At 51.7% G+C, this 23,765-nt stretch overlaps 12 protein-coding genes and 1 non-coding gene across 13 annotated transcripts; 6 read left to right on the forward strand and 7 right to left on the reverse strand.

Annotated features, from left to right (window-relative positions):
- Nucleotides 1-84: 84 nt before the first annotated feature.
- On the reverse strand, nucleotides 85-2,258 carry BDQ94DRAFT_133737 (glutamate decarboxylase). Its single transcript, XM_026764347.1, has 4 exons — nucleotides 1,903-2,258; nucleotides 1,826-1,853; nucleotides 609-1,777; nucleotides 85-549 (listed from the first exon to the last, which is right to left on the reverse strand). The coding sequence occupies exons 1-4, from the start codon at nucleotides 2,136-2,138 to the stop codon at nucleotides 435-437; spliced, it is 1,548 nt and encodes a 515-aa protein (XP_026631368.1). The 5' UTR covers nucleotides 2,139-2,258; the 3' UTR covers nucleotides 85-434.
- A 269-nt stretch (nucleotides 2,259-2,527) lies between these two features.
- Nucleotides 2,528-3,099, forward strand: BDQ94DRAFT_133738 (uncharacterized protein). Its single transcript, XM_026764348.1, has one exon. The coding sequence runs from the start codon at nucleotides 2,667-2,669 to the stop codon at nucleotides 3,066-3,068; it is 402 nt and encodes a 133-aa protein (XP_026631369.1). The 5' UTR covers nucleotides 2,528-2,666; the 3' UTR covers nucleotides 3,069-3,099.
- A 49-nt stretch (nucleotides 3,100-3,148) lies between these two features.
- Nucleotides 3,149-3,775, forward strand: BDQ94DRAFT_43435 (uncharacterized protein). Its single transcript, XM_026775762.1, has one exon. The coding sequence runs from the start codon at nucleotides 3,306-3,308 to the stop codon at nucleotides 3,660-3,662; it is 357 nt and encodes a 118-aa protein (XP_026631370.1). The 5' UTR covers nucleotides 3,149-3,305; the 3' UTR covers nucleotides 3,663-3,775.
- A 3,953-nt stretch (nucleotides 3,776-7,728) lies between these two features.
- BDQ94DRAFT_t25 lies at nucleotides 7,729-7,800 on the reverse strand. The gene has a single exon. It is a non-coding gene; the product is annotated as a tRNA-Arg (tRNA).
- Nucleotides 7,801-7,988: 188 nt separating this feature from the next.
- On the reverse strand, nucleotides 7,989-8,487 carry BDQ94DRAFT_43459 (uncharacterized protein). The gene has a single exon (XM_026775763.1). The coding sequence runs from the start codon at nucleotides 8,334-8,336 to the stop codon at nucleotides 8,082-8,084; it is 255 nt and encodes an 84-aa protein (XP_026631372.1). The 5' UTR covers nucleotides 8,337-8,487; the 3' UTR covers nucleotides 7,989-8,081.
- BDQ94DRAFT_133741 (uncharacterized protein) lies at nucleotides 7,989-9,153 on the reverse strand. The gene has a single exon (XM_026764349.1). It carries the CDS (start codon nucleotides 8,990-8,992, stop codon nucleotides 8,639-8,641), a length of 354 nt encoding a protein of 117 aa, XP_026631371.1. The 5' UTR covers nucleotides 8,993-9,153; the 3' UTR covers nucleotides 7,989-8,638.
- Nucleotides 9,154-10,111: 958 nt separating this feature from the next.
- On the forward strand, nucleotides 10,112-10,840 carry BDQ94DRAFT_165500 (uncharacterized protein; the record flags this gene model as incomplete). Its single annotated transcript, XM_026770323.1, has 2 exons — nucleotides 10,112-10,448; nucleotides 10,554-10,840. The coding sequence occupies 2 exons, from the start codon at nucleotides 10,112-10,114 to the stop codon at nucleotides 10,838-10,840; spliced, it is 624 nt and encodes a 207-aa protein (XP_026631373.1).
- Nucleotides 10,841-11,719: 879 nt separating this feature from the next.
- BDQ94DRAFT_43500 (uncharacterized protein) lies at nucleotides 11,720-12,232 on the reverse strand. Its single transcript, XM_026775764.1, has 2 exons — nucleotides 12,076-12,232; nucleotides 11,720-12,005 (listed from the first exon to the last, which is right to left on the reverse strand). Exons 1-2 carry the CDS (start codon nucleotides 12,174-12,176, stop codon nucleotides 11,879-11,881), a joined length of 228 nt encoding a protein of 75 aa, XP_026631374.1. The 5' UTR covers nucleotides 12,177-12,232; the 3' UTR covers nucleotides 11,720-11,878.
- Nucleotides 12,233-13,448: 1,216 nt separating this feature from the next.
- Nucleotides 13,449-14,804, forward strand: BDQ94DRAFT_179491 (kinase domain protein; the record flags this gene model as incomplete). Its single annotated transcript, XM_026773399.1, has 5 exons — nucleotides 13,449-13,492; nucleotides 13,553-13,899; nucleotides 13,949-14,262; nucleotides 14,319-14,490; nucleotides 14,546-14,804. The coding sequence occupies 5 exons, from the start codon at nucleotides 13,449-13,451 to the stop codon at nucleotides 14,731-14,733; spliced, it is 1,065 nt and encodes a 354-aa protein (XP_026631375.1). The 3' UTR covers nucleotides 14,734-14,804.
- Nucleotides 14,759-16,204, reverse strand: BDQ94DRAFT_133752 (guanine nucleotide exchange factor SDO1). Its single transcript, XM_026764350.1, has 2 exons — nucleotides 16,001-16,204; nucleotides 14,759-15,839 (listed from the first exon to the last, which is right to left on the reverse strand). Exons 1-2 carry the CDS (start codon nucleotides 16,065-16,067, stop codon nucleotides 14,875-14,877), a joined length of 1,032 nt encoding a protein of 343 aa, XP_026631376.1. The 5' UTR covers nucleotides 16,068-16,204; the 3' UTR covers nucleotides 14,759-14,874.
- A 229-nt stretch (nucleotides 16,205-16,433) lies between these two features.
- cp3 (carboxypeptidase C PRC1) lies at nucleotides 16,434-18,621 on the forward strand. The gene is made up of 3 exons (XM_026764351.1): nucleotides 16,434-16,519; nucleotides 16,586-17,187; nucleotides 17,250-18,621. The coding sequence occupies exons 2-3, from the start codon at nucleotides 16,680-16,682 to the stop codon at nucleotides 18,413-18,415; spliced, it is 1,674 nt and encodes a 557-aa protein (XP_026631377.1). The 5' UTR covers nucleotides 16,434-16,519; nucleotides 16,586-16,679; the 3' UTR covers nucleotides 18,416-18,621.
- BDQ94DRAFT_133755 (40S ribosomal protein uS13) lies at nucleotides 18,622-19,995 on the reverse strand. Its single transcript, XM_026764352.1, has 3 exons — nucleotides 19,917-19,995; nucleotides 19,495-19,660; nucleotides 18,622-19,329 (listed from the first exon to the last, which is right to left on the reverse strand). The coding sequence occupies exons 1-3, from the start codon at nucleotides 19,918-19,920 to the stop codon at nucleotides 19,032-19,034; spliced, it is 468 nt and encodes a 155-aa protein (XP_026631378.1). The 5' UTR covers nucleotides 19,921-19,995; the 3' UTR covers nucleotides 18,622-19,031.
- Nucleotides 19,996-20,721: 726 nt separating this feature from the next.
- BDQ94DRAFT_179494 (uncharacterized protein) lies at nucleotides 20,722-23,712 on the forward strand (the record flags this gene model as incomplete). Its single annotated transcript, XM_026773400.1, has 1 exon — nucleotides 20,722-23,712. One exon carries the CDS (start codon nucleotides 20,722-20,724, stop codon nucleotides 23,566-23,568), a length of 2,847 nt encoding a protein of 948 aa, XP_026631379.1. The 3' UTR covers nucleotides 23,569-23,712.
- Nucleotides 23,713-23,765: the final 53 nt, after the last annotated feature.

The raw sequence follows: 23,765 nt of genomic DNA on the forward strand, positions 1-23,765 counted from the left end.
GGAGAAGAAGGAAGGGAAAGAGGAAAAAAAAAAGAGGAAGAGAGAGGGGACAGAGAGAGATAGACCAATGCAGGATGAGATGGGATTCAATAAAGAAAGTGAGCCATTGGGTCCGGGCGGCCCCCAAGACGGGCTAAACTTGCACAGCCATTGGACTCGAGGCCAAACAACTACTAACAACTTAACAAGACAAGATACTAGTTCAAGGCTGGTGCTGACGGTCGCCCTTTTAGCTGCAGTCCAAAGCCTCGCCTCCACGTTTCACCCTTTACTAGTAGAGACCATGGGAGATCCACTGTCAACACCTTGAATGTCTCAATTCATTCGCATTCATGTATCGGAGATGTCTAGCATCATTGTATCCGTAATATGTCCATGCTTCATATACAGCCCATGTCCACCATCCTCCCCCTGTTATCTAACAGAGTCTACTCTTAACACACACCGTGAGTCTTGCCATGCTTGCCCTGCAAGGAATGGCTCTCGTTCTTGTAGTGAGGGTGCACATGCTTAGACTTGTGCGAGTTGGTCGAGTGCACCCGGACATGACTACTTCCGTTAGCCTGTACTCAAAGTAGTTGGCACAATTCTCATCCAGGGCAACTTACTGAGTGTACCGCTCCAACATCGCCTTGTCCATGTCGCTGAGCGTCTTCAAGGCCAGCTTAATGTCCGCCAGCAGCGCATCGCACCGGTTCTTGCTAAAGTCCTCGCGCACCACCACCCGCATCAGCTTCAGCGAGTTGCTGTTGGGCGCCATAGTGTACGCCGGGACGATCCACCCACGCTCACGCAGCTGGTGCGCCAGCGCAAACTCGTCAAACTGCTCCGAGTCGCGGTCCGCCGGCAGCCGGAACGCCACCAGCGGCAGGCCCTTGCCGCGACGCTCGCTCATGATCACAAAGCCCAGCTGCTCCAGCTGGTCGGCTAAGTAGTCGGCAGTGCGTGTGATGTTCGTCATGATCGACCGGTAGCCCCGCTTGCCCAGTCGGATCATCTGGTAGTACTGTCCAATGACCTGAGACGCGCCCTTAGAGAAGTTCAGCGTGAAGCTGGCCTGCTCGGCTCCCAGGTAGTTGATGTTGAAGATCAGCTCCTTGGGCAGGTATTCGGGCGAGCGCCAGACGACCCAACCAACACCGGGGTACACCAACCCGTACTTGTGACCAGACACGTTGATGGACACCACCTTGGACAGACGGAAGTCCCACTCCAGGTTGGGGGCAACGAAGGGAGCGACGAAACCACCACTGGCGGCATCGACGTGGATGGGGCAGTCAATGCCCCGCTCGACGAGGAGGTCGTTGATGGCCTTGACGTCCTCGTACTCACCGGTGTAGGTGGTGCCCAGGATGGCACAGATACCAATGGTGTTCTCGTCCACCAGGTCCACGGCCTGCTTGGGATCAATGACGTAGCGGTCTTCCGTGCAGTAGACGTAGCGCTCCTCAACATCGAAGTAGCGGGCGGCCTTCTCCCAGCACACCTGGACGGCACTGTTCATGACAATGTTGGGCTTGGAGGCATCCTTGCCCTCCGCCCTGCGCTTGTTCTGCCACCGTCTCTTCATGGCCAAGGTGCCCAGCATGATGGCCTCGGACGAACCGATGGTAGAGGTACCCATGGGGTGTTCGTCATCACTGTCGGTGGGAGCGTTGAACAGACGGGCGATCATGTTCACACAGCGGTTTTGGATCTCAGCGGATTGGGGGTATTCCTCGTAGTCGATGAAGTTCTTGCTGAAGGACTCGGTCATGAGCTTCTCAACTTCCTCTTCCTACTCGAATTAGCATTGGCCTGGAATTCTTAGAAAAAGGACACTTACCATGTAGGTTGTCACGAAACTCGCAAGGCTGTCAAGAAATCAGCATCTGCACATGTCTTGCTATCCACAGAACCTACTTGAGCATGGGGTTACCATCCAGACTGAGCTCATCCTTGATCATACGGTAGGCCACCTCACGGGGCATCTCCCGCTCCGGCATCTCAGTCGAGGGGAGCTGCTCCGTAGCAAAACGAGTGCCGTAGACGCTGGAGTAAAAGGCATCGTCCTCAGCAGAGTCCAGCTGGATGGAGCCGACCTGTTGAGCGGTCTTCTCGACATCACTGTCGCGCTTAACCTGAGCAAGATGGACCATTGTGCCGAATTGGGATGTGTAGATGTGAATGAATAGTGAGAAGAGAGAAGAAAGTGATGCTAGAAAACAGCCACAGGAAAAAGGGGGAGCGCAGTGATGTAAATAAGAGAAAGGAGGGGCGCAACAGCAGGCTCCCACCATCAGCCAACGGCCGTCAATCCAGTTAGCTCATTGAAACTGGTCCCCTGCTCCCTGCTCTGGCCTGCCGCAACATCCGTCAGCTCAGACAACACGGGAGGAGGGAACAGCCAACGAGTGGCTGTTGTCCTCAGCCCCGAGAGGGGAGTGGCAGCCACTCATGGAGCCCCTTTCCTGTAGCTCAGACAGTGTCCGAAATCCTAGACTAGTGCTGTAAACGCCCATTGCCAGTGACGGAGGGACGCAGCGAGTGGGTATCGAGGTTTGGGACCCCTCTCTCGTGTGGCCGGATGGGCGAATCACCAGACTGTGACCAGGGACACGGCGCTAAAGCTTAAGGAAAGCTTGGCCTGGATCGGTCGGCAACCGGTGGGAATTGTCTCAGCCACGATGGGAATGGAGTCAAGATGGAGACTGATTCACCCAAAAGTCCGAAAGAGGGGAAACCGAGGACGAAAGGGAGGCGCGAATTTCCTCATCGTGGGGCGGCAAGTGGAGGGGCTGACGGAGGGATCGGCCAGGCAAGTGATATCATGGCTGACTAGCCGATCGAGAGGATTCCCTTTCTTGGAAGGCCTTGGAAGGATCACCAGAAAAAAAGAAGGAGAAGAGAAGGCAATAGTACTCAATAGTGACCAGATAGACAGGAAACGTGTGTGGGGGAAGACGAGAGTCTCCCAGCAGAGGAATAGTTGCGAGTTTGAAAAGAAGCTATTGATGGAGCAGTTGAGAAAGAAGCGGCAGTCGTCACGGGGAATTCTTTTCCTGTGGTTCCAACTAAACCCAAACTGACCCTGGCCTATGCCTCGTAATAATTAATTAATTCCAATAACCACTGCCGTGGTCCTCGTCGCTGTGATGTAAATGGCGGTGAATTGCCGTGATGTGTTGTCCTTTTGGCAACTATCCACTCTTGGGAATGGCTTCGCCAAGCGCCCGGGTTGGCAGCTCCAGCTATCGGTCTCTCTCTCTCTCTCTCTCTCTGCTACAATAATTATAGTGCTACGTCAACCTTCAAAGAAAAAAAGAATGTTTCAATATCCTCCGGAACCACCGAATCAAAACAATAATCAAAATCATCATATTTCCCCTCCATTACCATTAAAAGCCAATTACATACACATCGTCCCAGTCTCGGCCCATGCAGCCAGCCCAGATGAACATGAACATCAACATGAACGTGAATGTGAACATGAACCATACATCCGTCCGAAATACAAAACACTGCTTTGCAGCATCCCAATCAGAAAGCCCAGTCCAGCCCAATCAAGCAATCAAGCAATCCAATCCCTGGTGGTATCCTATCCTGGCCATTCATATCGTACACCCGCCATCCATCATCATACTAGTATGGCGTTATGTTATCTCTGGTATCTTTCTGCCTAGCCTGCATCATTTTTTTTTTCTTCTTTTTCTTTTCCCTTGTTCCAATTTTTTATTGGGTTTTGTGTTTTCCTTTTTTTTAAATATCCATCACTCCATGCAATCATCCATGTTGGGGTATCAGCAATATGGGCTCCTGGGTCGGCAACCGCTCACCAAAGGAGCCAAAAGATCATTCCGGAGGAGAATATCCTCCGGCAGGAAACGAGCATAGAAACAAGGCAGAACTCTAGTTCTTCTCACCCTTGATCTTGCGCTTGAGCCAGGCGAAGAGTCCGCTCTTGCGCTTCTCGGCCTTGCTGCTTTCCGACTTGGCAGTCTCCTGGGGCTTGCCGGCCTCGCCCTTCGCCGTGTCCTTGGCCTGCTCAACGCTCGTCTTGCCTTCCTCAACCTTCGGGGCAGCGGCGCTTCCCGCTTGCTGGGTCTCTTGTCCAGCTTGAGCGGTTTCGGGCTGAGTAGTAGAGGTGCCTTCCGTCTGAGGCTCCGCGGACTTGACCTCCTCGGCTTTCTGAGCAGCAGCGCCTTCCTCTTTCTGAACCGCCGATACGCCTTGAGTCGCCGGGGTCTCAGACTTCTGGGCTTCTTCCTGCTGAGGCTTCGTGTCCTTGATCGTCGAGGGAACAACGCTGCGACGCTTTGAAGACTCCTGCGCCTTGGCCGCCTGCTCCTTGTCTTCCGCGGCCTTCAGGGGCTGTTCTGCCTCAGAGGCAGCGGGTTCAGCAGTGGACTTCTCCACAGTCTGGTCTGCCGCTCTGCTCTCCTGTTCAGAGGGCCTAATGATGGTGCTGGGAACAACAGCAATAGGCTCGCTGTCTGCGGCTGCGGTCGGGGCCTTGGTGGCCGCTGCTGGACTCGGCTGTGTCACCTCCTCGGACGCCTTCTTGGTACCGCCAGTGCTCTCTGGCGCTTCAGAGGTAGGTGCTCCAGAGGGAGCAATGGCTGCAGCAGTCTCTGGCTTGGTAGAAGCTTCCACTGGAGCGACAGCTGTCGTGCCAGCAGCCTCTACGCCGGATGGCGCTTCGGTAACCTTTGCCGGGACACTCTCGGTGGTTTGAGGCAGTGTAGTGCTGGACGTAGCTCCAGCATCCTTGCCCGTCGCGGCAAGCCCGGGAACTTCCAAATCCTTCGATGCCTCACCTGCGGAGCCAGCACCAAGCCCGGGGACAACCTGTGGCTGGACAGTGGTGCCACTAGGAACTTGAACGGTGTCTGCAGCGGCTGCCTTCTCGGTGGCAATGGCTGGTTCATCCTCCACCTTGGGCATCTTGTGGGGCTTGTAGTCGTCCTCCTTGGTGGTGACGCTGCTCTCGTAGGGGCGCTTCACGTGGGCATCGGCGGTCTCGGGCTCGAGGGCACTGGTTCTGACTGGCAGGGATGTGGTATCCGCATTGGAAGCTTCGAGGGCGGAGGTAGAAGGTAGTACAGCTGGTGAGGACCGTCGTTAGTAAACCATCAGCCCTGCGCAACATGCGCAACCGTTGAGCTCAACTTACTCGTTCCCTCCTCCACTGTCTCCTCCTGGGCAGTCTTCGTCTTCAGCGCAGCGTCATCTGTGATGCCATCGTTTACCTTGGGGAATGCGGTATTGACTGCATTTGAGGCCTCCTCAGTGAAGTTAACCGGAGGGGCAACCGCGGGGACAGGCGCGGTGGTGTCAGTAACGGTGGCCTCGGGTACCGCAGTAACTGCAGGACCAGTTTCAGCCGCGGCGGCTTCGCTACCACCCTTGGCGACAATTTCAGGGACGGTGGTCTCGGGCGCCGTGGTCACACCAAGGTCGGCTCCAGCCTTAACGTCGCTTTCCTCCTTGGTAGCTGTTTCGGGGACGACAGTCTCAGGCACAGTAGTGTCAGTGACGCCTGCCTCGGTAGCGACAGCTTCAATCTCACTGTCGCTCTTGGGGACTGTTTCCTCAACCTCGTTGGCCGGTACACTGTTCCGGAGAGAAAAATGTCAGTGTCATTGTGCGAAATAAGCCTGCGAATGACAACACAACAGCACAATTGGGGGCGCAATTGAGTTCAACTCACACATTGTTCTGGACGTCGACTGCTTTCTTCGCAGCCGCGGCAGCACCACCGCCCTTCTTGCCCTTGCCCTTGTTCTTTCCTCCTTTCTTAGGCATTGTGATGGATTATCCTGTGCAGCAGCGATCTTGTTAGAGCGCGGGCGATGACGACAACGACTCAATGCAGCAGCTGTGGGTGAACAAAACTTACTGTCTGTGCGAGCGGAATGGACACGAATCGTGGATGCGAAACGTCGAGGTCGTGCGATTCCAAGAATGGGGATTAAGAACCAACGGCAGATGAAGTGGGAAGTTAGGGGCGGGCTGGTCTGGTATGTTGCCCTGTGGCCCTTTCCGATTGCCTAAATCGATTCGGGGAACGTTAATCCGTGGAGGGCCGGGACAAGGTGCAATTAATTTGGGCAACGCTGGAACACCGGCACTTGATTTTGTTTTGAGCTGCACGCGACAAGTGCAATGCAATGTGAGTAGACTCGTAGCCCGTGTTGTAGTCAAGCAGGTGCCAGTCGCACAGGAACAATCTTTGAATGAATGCTGTGGGAGCGGGGGAATCCAAACGAGGGCGAAAGTCACGCCGCGGTCACATGGGGTCGTGTCGAAGGGGACGACAGGGTAAGATTGGAAGGGGTACAATGCACGCGGATCCAAATATGGGTGGAATTGCGCGTGGGTTGAGGGTTGCAGATGTTTATTACCTGCAGGCGCTTTCCTTGGGCTCGACTTGAATCCCTACAAAGCTCCTTCATCTCCTTTCAACACTCTGCTCTCAGTCATGACTACAAAAAAAAAAGACAAGAATCACGTTGGCCAGCCATGATGGCGGTTGCTATTCTGCACCAGACCGAACCCAGCTCATGCGCTGCTTGCGGCTTCTACAGGAATGGCAATTACGAAGCGATTGAGTGTCAATCTGTATGGCAGCTGGAGCTGGCGCACATCCCCCTGATTCCGGCGATTCGGGACTGTACCTGCAGCATGGGCTTAACAAGCCATGTTAAGCGGACTAATTCTCAAGCTTGCAGACGATCCCCATCCCGCCCGACGGGCCCTGAGTTTATCCGAGGCGAGCCGTCCGCACAAGGCAAGGTCTCACTTGACCCGGAACGAAGTACAATGCCATTATGCATGGCTCACAGCTAATTAATGAGAGGTTGAACTTGCAGGATATCTATTGAGCCACTAACCAAAACTATCAGGATCATCAACCACAGAATCCCGTCTGCTGCTACACAACCTTACTACGAGGTACTTTGTAGAAAGAGGTACAGAGTACGAGGTGACGGTGACACCCGCGCCCGTGTTCAATCGGTCGATTGCATCATGAAGCATGCCGTCGGGTCCAGGATCGGCCAAACCCGGACAGGGAATGAAGGTCTGGGACCGTTTCCGGTCAACATGCCAGCCGTCGTGTCCTTAACCAATTCAGTAGTGAAAGCCAAGAACGAGCCATCCACCCTGGATAGACACAGTATAGACTACGGAGTACTCATACTATGGCTTTCTCTAATGTAGGCATCACGTGGCTATAGCTCTAATTTGACACAACCCACCACAGAAACGTCTGGTATATATTGAGTGGCTCGAGCTGGAACGGCCCCAAACGGCAGCGCAAGGTGGCCACTATGGCCACTATGTACTTCTGCATCCCTTGCTGGTGACAGGTGGCCAAGTTGTCAATCTCGTCTGCGCCCCCACTGTCGGGGACGTATGTATACATGCCCGAAGAAGTTTACGGCGAACCTGAAGGGCGTCTGGGAGGCAAAACCTGGGGTGTGTTGCTGCCATGACATCATGATGGAAGGAGTTGATGGCGGTTGCGATGCCACGCCGAGTTGACGGCCCAACAACGTGCCAGATTTGGTAAGCCCCCTTGCGTCTCACACAATCTAAGTTTCAGTTCGTGGTGATTTGGTGGTTATGCATGGCTGCGATGTACATTTCCACACTGCGTGCCTGACGAAAGCGAAACAAAGATATATCAAATATGAGCATTAGGCATACCCTAGAAGGGTGAGAGATGCGATAGAAGCAAAAAAAGAATGACCTACGCAGGACTCGAACCTGCAATCTCTTGATCCGTAGTCAAGCGCCTTACCATTGGGCCAGCAGGCCTATTTGATGGAAAATGATGGTAGCCATTTGTTATATGAGCCAAAGGTACCGTTTTGGTCACCGGAAGTACCGTGCCGAGTGGGGGCAACTCCGAGCACTTCCAGCGGGGCAGTCGGAATCCACGACTATCCCAGCGTTATCATTCGCGCAAACACTTATCGTCCAGAGTTGGTTCATTATCTCATTAGTCAAACCATTTGCTACTGTGTTACTTGTCTGAGAGCCTCTGTCCCAGTGGCACCGTTCTCGTTCCGGCGACTGACGTGGGATGCCACCAAGTACTAGGTAGTCATCTGCCCCAGCCTATCTACATCCGACAGCAAACAGAACGAAACATTCACGAGGGGACGAATGGTGGGTGATGCCGGGGGTCGCAGGGTTACATCCCGATCGCTAAGATGGAAGACAAGAAACACAGAAGATTGACTCGAGTCGGTGGTGGCACGTAGATCGGACCGTCTTGGCTGTGTTTCTGGAATCGTTCGGTGCAGGACCACGACAGCAAAAAACGACGCCTTGCTTGATCTATTTGCCATTGCCACACACACACTCACACTCACACACCATCATGCAAGTTCTGCCGGCTGGGCGATAGTACACCGAGATATACACCTGTCTTCTGCTGCAATTTTACGAGCCCAGCCCAGTCCGTCGGCTGGCCGGCTAGCCAGCCAGCCCTGCAACATGTTGGGGAAAAGTGTAAGTGAGTGGTGGGAAAAGAGAACCTAGAGTTCTCCCTCTTGCAACCCAAATGGATCTCCTCGGCTGGAGATGCTTGAACTTCCCGACCACTCGTAATGCGAGACCCAGTCTGGAGTTGGCGCATCCAAACCATGGTTTAGATAGGACCTTTTTGGCTTAAGGTAGCACCTGTTCTGGCGATGCAACCCGACGGTGAACCTCCCTCCCATGGATGTTTGATTGGAAGGAGGGGACACCGAAGGGGGGGTAGTTTACGGTTCAGAATCAAGGGGTTAGTCAGCCTGGGCTGGGAAAGGCAGAATCGGGACTCGGCACTCCAAGGCCGAGTTTGCAGAGCGCCGCGGAAAAGAATGACAATGAGGGCAAAATGAGCGAAATATTTCATGGGGAAAACACTAAGAAAAATGTCATGTCTGGTTGTGTCCCGCTTGAAGGAGAGGAGGGGAAAGTGAGTGGTGGTGGTGATGACGATGAAGACTTTCTTCGCCATCCTGTCATTCTTTGTACTGCAATTCCCTCTCTCATCATCTGTTATAAGTTATTCTAAATATTAATTCCCTCAAAAGCATGGAATTTATGATCTAGCATATTCCTTCGCCAAGTGACATAAAACCCCAAGACAAGACTAACCTACTGCACGACTTGCTACACTCCGAGTCTCACTCCCTTCTCGTTTCCGGCTAAGAACAATCAGGCTAAGCTTGGGAAATTCACGCACAACCCTCCCTCCAGGTGGATCCTCCACGTTCGGCGTTGTTTCTCGTTCACGCCTCGGATTTGGCCGCAGGTAATCGCGGCTTACCAGTTACCGGGCAAGACACTTTTCTCTTACCCTCCCAAGAAAGTCCCAACCTTCCCAGTCCCAGAGCCGTGGGGTTACCTTGGCCTGTGCAGAGCAAAAGTAAGGTCAAGCGAGCTATGATAAGTCACCTTCCGGTAAGTCAATGGCCCCCCCAGTGCATTCTGGGAATGGTTTACTCCGTTGGATGGAGCCCCGTCCTGGTGGTATGGGACTAACGGCATGGTGCCTCGCACCGCTCGTTCCAATCAGATCCCTTCCACTTTGAACTACGAGTAATTAATTCCCCATCGCATTGTATCATAGGTATGGACGCTGATTCCGATTACTCCTCCCAGTTAGTCGTGCCTTTTCTCTGGCTCTGGCTCTAACTTGGACTGCTGCTCCATTAGTTCCTTGACATAACCCCCATCATATCTCTCTCTCTTCCTTAGTTACTCTTTAGTCTAGCCCTTCCTTCCTTCCTCTCTTCTCCTTCTTACTTACTTCACTATCTACTCTCCCCTCTTCTTCCTTCCTTTCTTTCTTTCTTCCTTTCTTCTACTCTCCCCTCTTCTCCCCTCCACCCCCTCTCCCTCCCACCCCACACTTGGTCTAGGCAAACGATGATACGAGGGTTTCTGGACCTACTCGATTGTCGTCTGTGCTTGCACACCCTCCCTCGCGTCCATTCCCTTCCCGGGAAAGGTATGCAACATTGAGGTACTGAGTCGACGGTTGAACGCATAAACCCTCTTATTATACATCGGTCTTCCACACATATCGGCACCATACACCACCATATCGCCTGGCTTTCCCACCCCGGTCAACATGAGTTTCCGAGAAAAGGTGCGGAGGGTGTTCCGCCGGTCCAGCAGTGGGTCCTCGTCCAAGGGCAAGGGCAATGGAATCAAGATCGAATACTACAAACGCGGTGAAATCCCTCGGTCGAAGTTCAAGGGCCCTTTCGACAAGGAACATCAACGGAAACTTGCAGCATGGTCATTTCAGGACGCCCAAGCGGAACGCCCGCGTACTCCCGATCTCAGCCTCTCCCCCTGTGCATCTATACCGGATTTCCTGAGAGCGCGGTACGAAGAAGACGCCGCCGACGACCTCGCCCCCAATCAGATCCAGACAGTACCACCCGAAGTAGATGTGACAGTTGGTATGTGGAATACTTTCCTTCGTCAGCCCTTTGGGATGTTGTCCAGCCTTGGACCTATCATAAAATATGCCATGTGTAACGATCAGCCATCTGACCAATCACCAGATTCCCCTTCGGTTCACCATGACGAATACGCCTGCGGCCGACAAGGAGAGAGTGGCTCATCGTCATCCACAGCCGTGGAGCCTGAAAGTTACAGCGAGTCCCTGATGACTCTGTTTGCCGACTTCGACCAGGTTGACTCGATCGCCCAGCTGAAAGAAACGATCCGCTACACTTCCCCGGCTGTACGAGCGATTTCGCCGCCCCCCTTGTCGCCCAAGGGGTGTTACATGCCATTCTCACCGGAGGAGCTGACACGGGCGTTGAACGCCGTGCAGATCTGCTCATAGTACCTTTTTTTTAATTCGCTCCGACTTCCGGCAAGATCTTCGCTTCCTCGCATCACGTGATGCCACTTCACTATGGATACCGACCCTATCGACAAATGGTCCCCTTTTCTTTTCTATTTCCGACTCCGCCATCCTTTTCCCACCTTTCTCCTTTAGATTCCTCTATGCGACACAGGTGTGAGCATCTTACCTTCTTCGAACCCTCCCGGCCCGGGTCGCAGAAGGCGGCATTGAATACCCGGTCGTGTTCAAGGCTGCCATTTTTCGTCGGCTGACGCAGTCTACATATGCAATTCAGGCGTGAGGGGCGTCTTGGTTTTATTGCATATGCCTTGGACGGAGTCGGTCCCTTTCCACGCATGAAACGAGCAATGTTCGAAAAAGCGTCTGTTTTGTGCTTTTGCTTCGTGCATTGCGTTTAAGCGTATACCCATCCAACAGAGTTGCTTGGTTTCCCAATCCCGTTATGTGTGCTGGTGCCTAGTGGGTGCCTACTACTAGCACCGAGGAGTATCCCACCGGCCACTGACCAGACTTGTACTTAATGTACCTATCTAACTGTAAGGTAACACAATGAAGAAATAATAAAAAAAGACCTGCCATATATTGTAGTGTACGCAGTAGCACGAAGGAGATTATTGAGCCACCTCGCCTCACTCCAGAAAGCAATAAGCAATAAGTAATAAGAATAAAAGTACCCCATACGGAGTTAGACCAAGCCACTATCGACAATAAGCCTCGTCAATCATTCCATCCTAGTCTGCGCCACACACGCATCATCACCAAAGCCAAACCCAGTGTCAGACACAGTTGACAACAGGGTAATGATTCCCCCCCCCCCCCCCCCCCCCCCTCGCGCCAAGACATTCCAGACTCGATCATCCCTCCGGTCGGATACTTCAGCAAACTTTTTGACTTTTTACCTTTTTTTGATCCATTTAAAGTATATACTTTCTTACTACGGAGTAAAAAGTGACCAGGTAGACTAGACCCGGTTTGATCGACGGTGCCGGAAAGCACTAGTTTGGGTTTTCACTGTTAATAGTGTGTTTGGAGGGGCTTGATTCGGTACGTTGGGTTTTTATCGTAGGCGTTTGATTCTCCGGGCGTTCGGGTCCGGTCGGTCGGTTCGGTCGGGGACTTGAACTTGACGCTTGTTTGCTTGCTTTGCTTCTTAGTGGTGTACTGATGACCTCGATATTATTTTTTTGATATTTTTGTTGTTGTTTTCTTACTTGCATGGTTCGTATTTAATCTGATGCTTATGAGGGAAGGGGGGAGGCTGGCTGGATGGATGATTTTGGTGAAGGAGGGAGGGGTGAGGGATGATGATCATGGTGTGGTGGGTGCAGTGGGTGAGGTGGTGGCTATAGTGTGGAGGGGAAAAGGTGCATTAATACTATCACCGTCTTCTTAGGTCGGCTGGACTAGACTGGACTATGGATGGTAAAGTGGATGTTGCTTCTGGGGTGCGGGACTGGGTTTTCTTTTGTTTTCTTTGGATTATACTATGCTTGTGTTGGTATAATACTATCTTGATGTTTACTGCTGTAAGTACTGATAGTATATATTCACCCGCCACTATGCGGATCTTACTAGTTCATGACGCTGTAGTTTGTCGAGTAGAATTCAACAACCAATCAATAGATTCATCACAAATAAAACAAATTTGCTGGATGCTGATAGCTAATATGTATGCATGTGTTTAGATTGCTTGTGTTCTTCCCAGCTGCTTCTGTTGCTGGTCGATGCGTAAGTAGGTCCTTGCTTCTGCGCTGACGAAGTTAATCTGTACCATTATGTAGCTAGCTAGGTAACTATTGATGGCATGGCTCAGCTGAACTACAAAGTACTTAGTCTACACTATTTCCCATGCTTACTGTCTGCATGTGTTGGATGGGTTTCAAACTATCTGGCTAGATTGGCAATTTCTCCTCGTACTTTCGTACGATCAGCTGTGCCTGTTGTGGTGGGTGACACGATATCCATCAGGACTTGGATGGTAGAGACATTCTGAATTCATACATCTCAATGCGGAGATGAGATTTTTGGGCGAACTCCTCTTACTTGTGTGGTCTTGGAAAATCTTTTAGATGTGGTATTGTAGCGGAACATATTTACATGAGAGCGTGCGTAAGCTTAAGATCTTTGACCTGCAACGCGGAAATAGAAATCAATACTCTAAATCCTGGATAGACCACGTCTTCAACCTTGTTCTAACAAGTCATCGCGTAGAATAACAGAGTGTGCGTACCGATTGACTCATACAGTGCAGTTCTACTGCGACTTTTCTACAGATCCAGATCTCCCTTGCTCTCATTCCTGGCTTGCGATATGCCGGCACCGCCTTTTACCGCTTCGTCCTACATAGTCCTATTAGTTCCCCAATGCCTTATCTGCCTCTCACAATGACTCTATTTCGTCATCATATCAATAAACCCGTTCGCTCTCTGTATTCTAGTACTAGCAAACTAGTATTATCTTCCAAGACCATTTCCCCACTCTGGCCAATAGAAGAAGAACGCAACCCACACTACAATCCTAGGAACTACTATCCCGCCCGAATCGGAGAGACCATAGGGAAATACCATACCATTTCTAAACTAGGATGGGTGCTAATTCCACCGCTTGGTTGGCGAAAGATACATCTTGGTCAGTCAAGCATAGTGTCTAACCGTAGCGCACACTAGATACCTATCTAACACCGCAAAGTTGGCCCTGGCAGTCGAACAGATATGTAACCGTGAAGATCACGAACTCTGGTGCTGAGGAGAAGAAGGCCGCGGAAGATGAACTACAAATATCGCAACATATTTCCGGTCTGCGGTCTGAGCACGAAGGTCGTGCGTATGTCAGACTGGTTCAAGATTCGTTTCAAATACAAGGTATCCTTGGAGACCATCTCTGCTTGGTCTTTGAGCCATTAAGGGAGCCGATTTGGCTTCTAGGACGACATCTTGGAAGTAAAGGGGTGCCTCCACAGGTTCTTAAAGCTTTCTTAAGAGTTATATTGTGTGGCCTGGATTTTCTACATTCTGAATGTCATGTCATACACACAGGTAAGTAAACTATCATCCTGATAGTATCCTATCTACTAACTGACCGCAGATCTAAAAGCCGATAACTTCCTCATCGGATTCGAGGATACTACCGTCCTTGATCAATACGTCCGCCAGCAAGAACTCCATCCCACTCCGCATATTCTTCGGAATGGGCGCCCTGTTTTCGAATCTCGGAACGACTTTGGGCCACTCAAGAGGGGAGTAGGCTTGCTGAGGATTTCCGATTTCAGTGCTGCCGTTTTCGGAAATGTATCGACTCCGCACAACCATGACATACAGCCTCAACCATTCTGTGCCCCTGAGGTTCTGCTAAAGGCTGGTTGGTCGTATAGTGCTGATATTTGGAATTTGGGGACAGTAGTAAGTCAAAAGAAAATGGTTCGTCGTGATGTATACTCACAGTTAGCACTATGCAGCTTTGGGAACTATTTGCCGATGCGACGCTTTTTGATGGATTATCCCACGAACGCGAGGGATATTCCCGGGAGGTACACATCGCCCAGATGATACGGCTTTTGGGGCCTCCTCCCGCACAGTTCCTGAACAAATGTGATCCGCATATACGCAATGACCTGTTTTCGCCTCAAGGTATGTTATACGTAATTTCGATGGGCTGCAAGAGCTAATTGCTGGACGTCTTTAGGGACGTTCAAGTTCCCTGAGTTGCTTCCATCGGAAGAATTTAATTTCTCCAATATGACGCCCTTCTTACAGGGAGAGGATCAACGTCTGTTCATTGATTTCGTTCGTAAAATGCTCCAGTGGGAACCGGAGCGTCGGTCGAGTGCGAAAGAGCTTTATAACGATCCTTGGCTTTACTATAATCCTTGATTATATGGTATCTAATCATGATATGCTTGGATTCTAGTATATTGTAGTATGGTCACATTTATGGCATAATTTTGGTATCCTTCCTAGTCATCAATCATAGCAGGCTGTACATGGTTGCACCAGAAGTAATCCCGGCTGAGCTTACTCTTCATGGGTCACAGTCATATCCAGCACCTCCACACGTCCTCTGCCCCGGGTCTCGTTGCCCACGAACTCATTCAATCCCTTGAAAGCTCCCGGCTCAGCAAAGCCAATGATCTCCCACTCGTCTCCGCCGACAACCTCCTGAGCCTCAATAGATTCGATGTAGCTCAGGATCTTATCCTTGACATTGCTCGGACCCTTGGCAGGTGCGGACTCTGCGTCAGATCCACCTGCCTCATCCTCGGATTCCTGCTGACGGGCTTTCTTGGACCCCTTTCCACCCTTCTTGTTCGACTTGGAGCCGCCCTTGGACGGCGCCTCCTTTTCTTTACCACCCGCGGCAGCACCACCGGCCGCACCACCCTTAACACTCTGCTTCAACAGTGACACAGGACAGGTGACACGGAGGCGCATCCGCGCCCGCATCACAGGGATAGGTTGCCATGCAATAAGCGCCTTCATAGCTTCAAGCGCTTGACTCTTCGCCGACTTGTTGGCCGTCACACCCGTCCAGAGCGGTTTCCTCGGGCGGCTCTCCTCGCTGTCGTCCCCATTCGTCTCCCCATTGCCAGGCGTTTGCGACTGCTGTTGACCACTAGCCGAGCTGAGCTGGTCCAAGGCCTTGGAAATCATTCCGGGGGTATAGACTCGCTTCGTCGTAGGATCGACAAGCCGTCCTGATACGATATCCAACACCTCCTTCTCCACGCGTTCGATAATTTCCTTGCGTTCACGCTCGCCAACTTGCACTTCACCCTTTCGTAGAATTTCTTGCCGGATCTCATCTGCAGGCGTGTCGGCGCCGAAGGCCTTTGTTAACTCGGCGGATGGGGCTGTTTGCGCTTTGGAAACCGACAGGAAGATCGTGGGGACTTGGAGGACATTGTCGAGATCCTTCTCTGCTCCGGAGCGGTACTCGAGGAGTTTGTTCTTGTAGCAGGCGAGTTCGAAGCGCTTTTTACCTGTTGGTCAACCGGTTAGCGGGGTTGCGGGGCCGACTGGAAGTTTCGCAGGCAGTTTTTCTTTCTACGCTGAATTTGCGCATGATCTCCCCACATTATTGACAGACATGCCACGCAAGACGATCACAAATGAAGGGCCACACATGCATATCAATACGTACCCTTTTTTAGCCTGACGACTGATACGTTGGTAAATTTAATCTGATTTGATGGTTGGTTGATGGGCATGTTGCTGGAAGCCTCTGCGACAAAGCAAGAGGCTCTTGTGTATACACAGACTCAATCCAGGTAATATATGGAATCGGTATACTCGTAGTTGCGTCAGTGAGGAGGATTATGTTTCGAATGCGCTGAAAAAAATGCTGTTGATAGCCTAAGGTAGTCACCCGACGGGCTTGTGATTGGAGGAAACCGCAATGACGCTGGTCCCGTGCCATGAGCTGACTCAGCTAGCTGACTCAACGCGTGACTTTCTGCAAAGGGAAGGCACCGGCATGTGATTGGTCGCCTTCCGTTCCTGCTATCGAGGCGTCATCGCCTGCAGCCCATCGAGTACACCTCCTCTTCTCTCCTCTCTCCTTCCTTCCTTCCTCTCCATCCTCTTCTGGGTTTCCATTGATCACCCAGTAGCTGGTCTTTGCTGAGCTATTTGCTTTTCCTATTTTGATACTTTTGTGTCTGTAAGTTCACTTTATGCCCTCTGACCACCTCCCTTGATAACCCGTGCTGATAAGCTCCCTGCCCAGGTACCGTACCTTCCAGACCGCAAGGTACCCATCCTCTGCCTACTCATCCCATCACCATTTCGATTTATACCGGCCCCGTAGGGTTTCAGCAACAATGAGAGTTCTTCCAGCTGCTATGCTGGTTGGAGCGGCCACGGCGGCCGTTCCTCCCTTCCAGCAGGTCCTTGGAGGTAACGGTGCCAAGCACGGTGCCGACCATGCGGCCGAGGTCCCTGCGGATCACAGTGCCGACGGGTTCTCCAAGCCGCTGCACGCATTCCAGGAGGAACTGAAGTCTCTCTCTGACGAGGCTCGTAAGCTTTGGGATGAGGTGGCCAGCTTCTTCCCGGAGAGCATGGATCAGAACCCTCTCTTTTCCCTCCCCAAGAAGCACAACCGCCGTCCTGACTCGCACTGGGACCACATCGTCCGCGGCTCCGACGTTCAGAGCGTCTGGGTCACTGGTGAGAACGGTGAGAAGGAGCGCGAGGTCGATGGCAAGCTGGAAGCCTATGATCTCAGGGTCAAGAAGACCGATCCTGGCTCTCTTGGCATCGACCCCGGCGTGAAGCAGTACACCGGTTATCTCGATGACAACGAGAATGATAAGCATTTGTTCTACTGTAAGCACACCTTGGTTCAAGATCACGCTTTTTATATGCTCTGGATATCTAACGCAACTCAGGGTTCTTCGAGTCTCGCAATGACCCCGAGAACGACCCCGTTGTTCTGTGGCTGAACGGTGGCCCTGGGTGCTCTTCCCTCACCGGTCTTTTCATGGAGCTCGGCCCTAGCAGCATCAATAAGAAGATCCAGCCGGTCTACAATGACTATGCTTGGAACTCCAACGCGTCCGTGATCTTCCTTGACCAGCCTGTCAATGTCGGTTACTCCTACAGTAACTCTGCTGTCAGCGACACGGTCGCTGCTGGCAAGGACGTCTATGCCTTGCTTACCCTCTTCTTCAAACAATTCCCCGAGTATGCCAAGCAGGACTTCCACATTGCCGGTGAATCTTATGCTGGTCACTATATCCCCGTCTTCGCTTCGGAGATCCTGTCTCACAAGAAGCGCAACATCAACCTGCAGTCCGTTCTCATTGGCAACGGTCTCACCGACGGATACACCCAGTACGAGTACTACCGTCCCATGGCCTGCGGTGACGGCGGTTACCCAGCTGTCTTGGACGAGGGCTCCTGCCAGGCCATGGACAACGCTCTTCCTCGCTGCCAGTCTATGATTGAGTCTTGCTACAGTTCCGAGAGCGCTTGGGTTTGTGTCCCGGCCTCCATCTACTGTAACAACGCCCTCCTTGCCCCTTACCAGCGCACTGGGCAGAACGTCTACGATGTCCGTGGTAAGTGCGAGGATAGCTCTAACCTTTGCTACTCGGCTATGGGCTACGTCAGCGACTACCTGAACAAGCCCGAAGTCATCGAGGCTGTTGGTGCTGAGGTCCACGGCTACGACTCGTGCAACTTTGACATCAACCGCAACTTCCTCTTCCACGGTGACTGGATGAAGCCCTACCACCGCCTCGTTCCGGGACTCCTGGAGCAGATCCCTGTCTTGATCTATGCCGGTGATGCCGATTTTATTTGCAACTGGCTGGGCAACAAGGCCTGGACTGAAGCCCTGGAGTGGCCCGGACAGGCTGAATATGCCTCCGCTGAGCTGGAGGATCTGGTCATTGTCGACAATGAGCACACGGGCAAGAAGATCGGCCAGGTTAAGTCCCATGGCAACTTCACCTTCATGCGTCTCTATGGTGGTGGCCACATGGTCCCGATGGATCAGCCCGAGTCGAGTCTCGAGTTCTTCAACCGCTGGTTGGGAGGTGAATGGTTCTAAAGACGTGCTACCACCGCATATAGACTTTCTGGTCATTTCGGTGACACTGCAGATATGTTTCTTAACGATAGTTTGAGCATGCTTGTCAATGCCCACTAGTCCCGAGCCTTATATGTTGCATGGTACCTATGAGTTTTGTCACTATAGTGCATTATGCATTTGTACTTCGTATGAGAATGAATCGATCGCATTTACACGCATATAGATAGTACCCAAACCGTCTGGCAATGAATGAGACCCCGACAGTAGTTTACATATAGTGTAGAAAACTAGGCGTACGGACGTCTCGGTACATATTCAGAGGAAAATAAACCACTCCCATAGAAGCCAAGCCATAAGAGCCTACTCATGTAGTTCGCCACTGAACGCACCCGTATATCGTAAACCAGCAGAAAGAGAAAAGGAAATTGAGGAAAGGATGATTTGGTATTCATTCATATTGGTATGATTCTTTTCATTTCGGACACGGCATTTTCTAATATTGTTCCCGGTCCCAGGGAAGATTTCGTTAAAAAAATCCACACCAAGATACACAAAAGGAATCCATCCTTCCCACGATCCACTCCAGCAAGTACGAAGAAACAAACGCAGATGATATGACCCCGATGATTGTTTTTTAGTTCTTCTTCTTGCTGACACCGACGGTGCGTCCACGACGACCGGTGGTCTTGGTGTGCTGACCGCGGACACGGAGACCCCAGTAGTGACGGAGACCACGGTGGGAGCGGATCTTCTTCAGGCGCTCGAGATCCTCACGGATCTTGCTGTCGAGGGAGTTGGAGACGACCTGGGAGTCCTTGCCATCGGTGATGTCGCGCTGTCTGTTGAGGAACCAGGTGGGGATCTTGTACTGGGTGGGGCTCTGGAGGATGGTGACGATACGCTCGAGCTCTTCGGTGGTGAGTTCACCAGCGCTGTAGAAAGTATGAAAGTCAACTTGGCTGTTCTTGTATCTCCTGCCCATTCAACCTCGTGGTGTTTGCTCTTCTCCCTTCTCTTGTCCGTGGAATCCACTCCCACTCTCTTATCCCCTGCCTCGCATTCGAACCATCGAGAGATGTAGTGTAGTGTAAACGTACCGCTTGCTGAGGTCAACGTCGGCCTTCTTGCAGACCAAGTTGGAGTAACGGCGACCAACACCCTTGATCTGGGTCAAGGCGTACATGATCTTCTGCTTGCCGTCAACATTGGTGTTGAGCAGACGCAGAATGTACTGGAAGTTCGTCTTCTCGCCGGACACGAGCGCTAAAAAATTCCAAAAAAAACCGCAAGTCAGCCTTTCTGTCTTAAAGAATCGGTTGTTGCCATGATGATGATGAAAAATATTCAATGATTCCGTCGCTGCTGTTGCTGCCGTCTATATCCGCGATGATAGTCCTTTTCTCTTTTCTCCAAAACCCCAGCGATGAATATTTCCTCCAAAAATGACCGGCAAAAAACGAACAGCGACGGAAATCAAATATGCAGGGTTGGAAATCCGATTTCAGGGTCATTCACGTACACATGATGGGCGATGGCGCGAAGGACCGCGATTGATTGTCGACAGGCGAGAGGGATGAGAAGGAGGTGAAATCGAGGCGGGCTTGCGAGTGCTTCTTCCAACTTTGCTCTCGCCCGTTGTGGGATCGGGTAAGCTGGGCTCTAGCCGATTTGGGTATGGTGGGATTCAGGGCTCGCTTGTGCTTGGGGCTATTCCTGAATAGGGTATATTGTCACTTGACTGTTCTGTGCACGTGATACAGCTGCTTTGGTACGGTATTTTGTGTATAGCTGTGTATTAGTAATATTAAGCCTGAGGCATAGTTATACAGTATAGAACATCGCGATACTACGGGATTCACCTCATCTTCATCTTCAACTTGCCTCGTTAGCAGATATCTCCCCAATGTGATCACTGGAGTAGCTGGGATAAGCCTCCAGACGATAATCGAATTATGAAACATCTATTGAGAATGATTGCTCTGACATTCTCCTTGGCTGATTGCAAGGAATATGCCAGCCAAATCGGTCAATTGCACTCTGCACTCTGCAGTTTTCCTGACTATGTTTTCACTCCTCACAAATACACAGTAAATGACGGATATTGCAGTGAAACCCAGTATATCTGAGCCTTCATCACTGTGTAACATGAGATCTCCCAATGCTATAAATCTGGCCGAAATGACCGGTCTCTCTAGACCTTCTAGCATCTCGAAAGCAGCTGCTTTGTCTTGTGTGCCTTCCCAAAGCCATATATCAGTCTCTTTATTCACTCAGGAAAACTCCCCTCCGCAAAACTACCGAAGGTCGCCGAAGCAATAGGCATAATGGAGCCAGCCTTACCGACAATTGAACATGTCGAGTGTAGGCATCCACTTTTTGATGTTAACCTGCTCGAAGAACCTGCCGAGACAGACCAACTGTGCGGAAAGAGCATAAAGACCTTGAAGAATCTTCTGCTCGCCAAGGGCAGGGACATATATGACAAGCTGCTGGACTTTCATGGTTGGGGGTATGCGTATGAGACTGTTTCCCGTCCTCCTCTTCAGCCAAGGCAGGTAAAAATGGCAATCCTGCTGAGAATCATCTGGAACCAGGCTGAATACCACCAGCCCCAATCAGTAGAGGAACTCTTTAGCTGGGAAAGGGACGCCGGCCCTCGATTGTTGAGACCGGGGTGTATTCGGGATTGGAGCAATTACCTACCCATAAGTAGGGATTACCCTGATCCCCCGATAGATTTGCACGCATCAGTCTCACTAGCTCATGGGTCTGTCGGGTCTTCTAGTGATATACCGGAGGGGTACTTGGAGGTTATGAGCCGACCAAATGGAATCAGTGATAGCGACAGAGAGCTTATTGATGTCGCAACACCAAGAGTGGACACGGCGAAAGGGAAACAAAAGAAACACATTGAAGGTATTACTGACTGCTCGGAAGATTTGGAACGGACAGAAGGAGCCTCTTCAACCAGTCCCGGGGATCAGGGAGTCGAAGAGGAGATGACCGACATCGATGAGGAGGAAACCTCTGACCGTGATGACGGGGATCCTATGGAAGAAAGTTCCTCGGGTGGCAATACCCCGACTCAAACGACAGAAGCCAAAAGCCCTGTTACGCGGCATAGAGGAAGCCCTTCAAGGAGCTGGAGACCAAGTGAACAAAACACCGAAGATGTCAGTGGCCCTAGCACCGCAATTCCTATATCCCAGAAGTTCGGGAAAGCAGCATCACTTCCCATCCAGAATGCCCAGTCAATTATCGAGGCAGTGCAGCGTGCCGTCATGACTTTCGCTTATCACGAGCTTGGACGCCATCAGACTGCCGTCCCGTTGGACATACCACGACCATGGCTGACCGCCACCCCAGATACTAACTTGAGAAAAGTCCAGTACAGCTTACACCCAGTGACAGCTGAGGTAGAGCTGCACTTCCAAGACGACCCGGAAGTCCCCCGACGTACCTTTCCTTACAGAGGCCGAGGTCCTATTAGCATGACCCCCAGAGGAAGTGCGATTGGCTGTGCTATCATCGCAGGCCGACTGCTAGATGCCGGGTCCACCAACATCGACCGCAAGCAGCAGAATTGGCAGAATCGCCTCACAGCTACTGAGCGAGCCTTCATTGAAGCTACCGATGCTCCATGTGATTTCTTCGATGAAGGACTGAGTCTTGAGCTAGTCGAACGCTTTTCTCGGATGCTCCCAGCAGATGTTCATCTGGGCGTGGGGGCGACTAATATGATGCGAACCGTCTGGAACAAGTCAACGCTCCACTTTGACCAGTTCGCATTCTCTTACGAAGAGACCACCAAGCAGTGTGAGTGTGTATCTTCTGAAGATAGTAGAACCACTGTGGTTAAAATCAACTCGACCACTCTGACACCGCCTGTGGTCGCGACTGATTGGCACGGCGTGGATATGAAGGATGTGTTGTCCCGAGCATTTGATCATCAGCGCCGGGCAATCTGCACCAAATGCAAGAAACTTTCTGTTAGTTATGAAAAACGGTTCCACAAGGTTGCCATGCGCCTGGTGGTAGAACTCGGTCCTAATGTGTCCGTACGGTCACATACAGAAGATATGACCCTTGCATATCAGAATGAGCATGGTCATATGCAAAGCGTCACATATCGCTGGATAGGAGGAATATACCAAGAAGAAGGCCACTTGCTCCTCTGGTGGACTGATGCCGAACGTGGGGTGCGCGGCACAAGCCTGCGTTCATATAGTAGCTCTGTCCACAACGGAGCCATAATTGGGGGTATACATCAAAACAACATCAGGGACAAAATGTCCGAGAAATTTTGGAGGAATAAGCAGATTCCCTTGCTTTTCTACGAGCGGGTTATGAACCCGAGTATTGGCGAGCTTCAAGTAGCTGTGAGTGCGGCTACCGACATGCTTGACTCTGTCTCCCAGGGTAAGCTTCTCCTCCAGCAAAGTCCTGGTTGGGCCCCGCCCGAACGACCACCTCCGGAGCAGAACCCGTATAGTTGGGTACCTGTCCTGCCTGAATGCATGAGACGATTCAGGAATGTCGATCCGAATCTTCAGAATATCCTAGCCCGAGGAAAGCCCCGGACGCAGCCCCAGGCGCAGGCGCAGGCTCAGGCTCAGGCTCATGCTCAGGCGCGGTCTCAGGCGCAACGCCAAGAGCAGGCTGTTTCTAGCAGGCCAAGAAGAGCGCAAGCACGTCCTTACAGTCCGCCTCCTTCCTACCAGCAGTCGATCATGGCCATGTCCCCGACACCGCATATGTCAGCAGATATGCCATCCTCTGCGCACATGTCAGCTTCCTCTTATGGTGGAATGCCACCGCCTCCAATGCGCAGGCCCCAGTATATTGGCTCCAACTTGTCTACGCCCGTAAATATCCCTTCCACCAGTCCTGTTCAGCGATACGACGATCCCCATATTGCAAGAATCTATGGAGCTCCGGCAATATCTTCCTCTCCTGTAGCCTCTTCTCGACAAAGAGTCGATTACAGTCCGGAGATTCAGACCAATCCAGGCCCTTATGTTGCCTCGAGCCCGATGCAGCTGACAAACCCCGATAGTAACACCTATGGTGGAATGGGACAATCCTCCTCGCCGCCACAGCAAGCACAGCTACCACCATACCATCCGGATTATTGGGTGAATAGACCCGGCCACCATGGGCCTCGCTACTGAGGTTTCCCTAAGCCACCCCACCAGACGCACCCCGACCACGGAGACATGCTAGCAGAGTAAAAATGAAGAGCGATGGATAATGCCCCCGAAAGTACTATGATGAGTCTGTCTGTATTGATTCCAGACTCCCTCCATAGCTTAGGCTCAGGTTTCAAAGATGATAGATAGAAATTGGCATAGACAAAACAACTAATCTT

This window comes from Aspergillus welwitschiae (genome assembly GCF_003344945.1).
Source record: "Aspergillus welwitschiae strain CBS 139.54b unplaced genomic scaffold BDQ94scaffold_2, whole genome shotgun sequence".
NCBI classification, from domain to species: domain Eukaryota; kingdom Fungi; phylum Ascomycota; class Eurotiomycetes; order Eurotiales; family Aspergillaceae; genus Aspergillus; species Aspergillus welwitschiae.

Excerpts from the sequence above, each read along its gene's own strand:
- BDQ94DRAFT_133737 (XM_026764347.1), bottom strand. The coding sequence starts at position 2,138 with ATGGTCCATCTTGCTCAGGTTAAGCGCGACAGTGATGTCGAGAAGACC. Across the intron at positions 1,854-1,902 it reads GATGGTAACCCCATGCTCAA|CCTTGCGAGTTTCGTGACAA; the intron begins GTAGGTTCTGTG and ends ATTTCTTGACAG. Across the intron at positions 1,778-1,825 it reads GTTTCGTGACAACCTACATG|GAAGAGGAAGTTGAGAAGCT; the intron begins GTAAGTGTCCTT and ends TAATTCGAGTAG.
- BDQ94DRAFT_133738 (XM_026764348.1), top strand. The coding sequence starts at position 2,667 with ATGGGAATGGAGTCAAGATGGAGACTGATTCACCCAAAAGTCCGAAAG.
- BDQ94DRAFT_43435 (XM_026775762.1), top strand. The coding sequence starts at position 3,306 with ATGTTTCAATATCCTCCGGAACCACCGAATCAAAACAATAATCAAAAT.
- BDQ94DRAFT_43459 (XM_026775763.1), bottom strand. The coding sequence starts at position 8,336 with ATGGCAAATAGATCAAGCAAGGCGTCGTTTTTTGCTGTCGTGGTCCTG.
- BDQ94DRAFT_133741 (XM_026764349.1), bottom strand. The coding sequence starts at position 8,992 with ATGGCGAAGAAAGTCTTCATCGTCATCACCACCACCACTCACTTTCCC.
- BDQ94DRAFT_43500 (XM_026775764.1), bottom strand. The coding sequence starts at position 12,176 with ATGATCATCATCCCTCACCCCTCCCTCCTTCACCAAAATCATCCATCC. Across the intron at positions 12,006-12,075 it reads ATTAAATACGAACCATGCAA|CAAGCAAACAAGCGTCAAGT; the intron begins GTAAGAAAACAA and ends TAAGAAGCAAAG.
- BDQ94DRAFT_133752 (XM_026764350.1), bottom strand. The coding sequence starts at position 16,067 with ATGCCCATCAACCAACCATCAAATCAGATTAAATTTACCAACGTATCA. Across the intron at positions 15,840-16,000 it reads AGTCGTCAGGCTAAAAAAGG|GTAAAAAGCGCTTCGAACTC; the intron begins GTACGTATTGAT and ends GTTGACCAACAG.
- cp3 (XM_026764351.1), top strand. The coding sequence starts at position 16,680 with ATGAGAGTTCTTCCAGCTGCTATGCTGGTTGGAGCGGCCACGGCGGCC. Across the intron at positions 17,188-17,249 it reads TGATAAGCATTTGTTCTACT|GGTTCTTCGAGTCTCGCAAT; the intron begins GTAAGCACACCT and ends AACGCAACTCAG.
- BDQ94DRAFT_133755 (XM_026764352.1), bottom strand. Across the intron at positions 19,330-19,494 it reads GACGTTGACCTCAGCAAGCG|CGCTGGTGAACTCACCACCG; the intron begins GTACGTTTACAC and ends TACTTTCTACAG.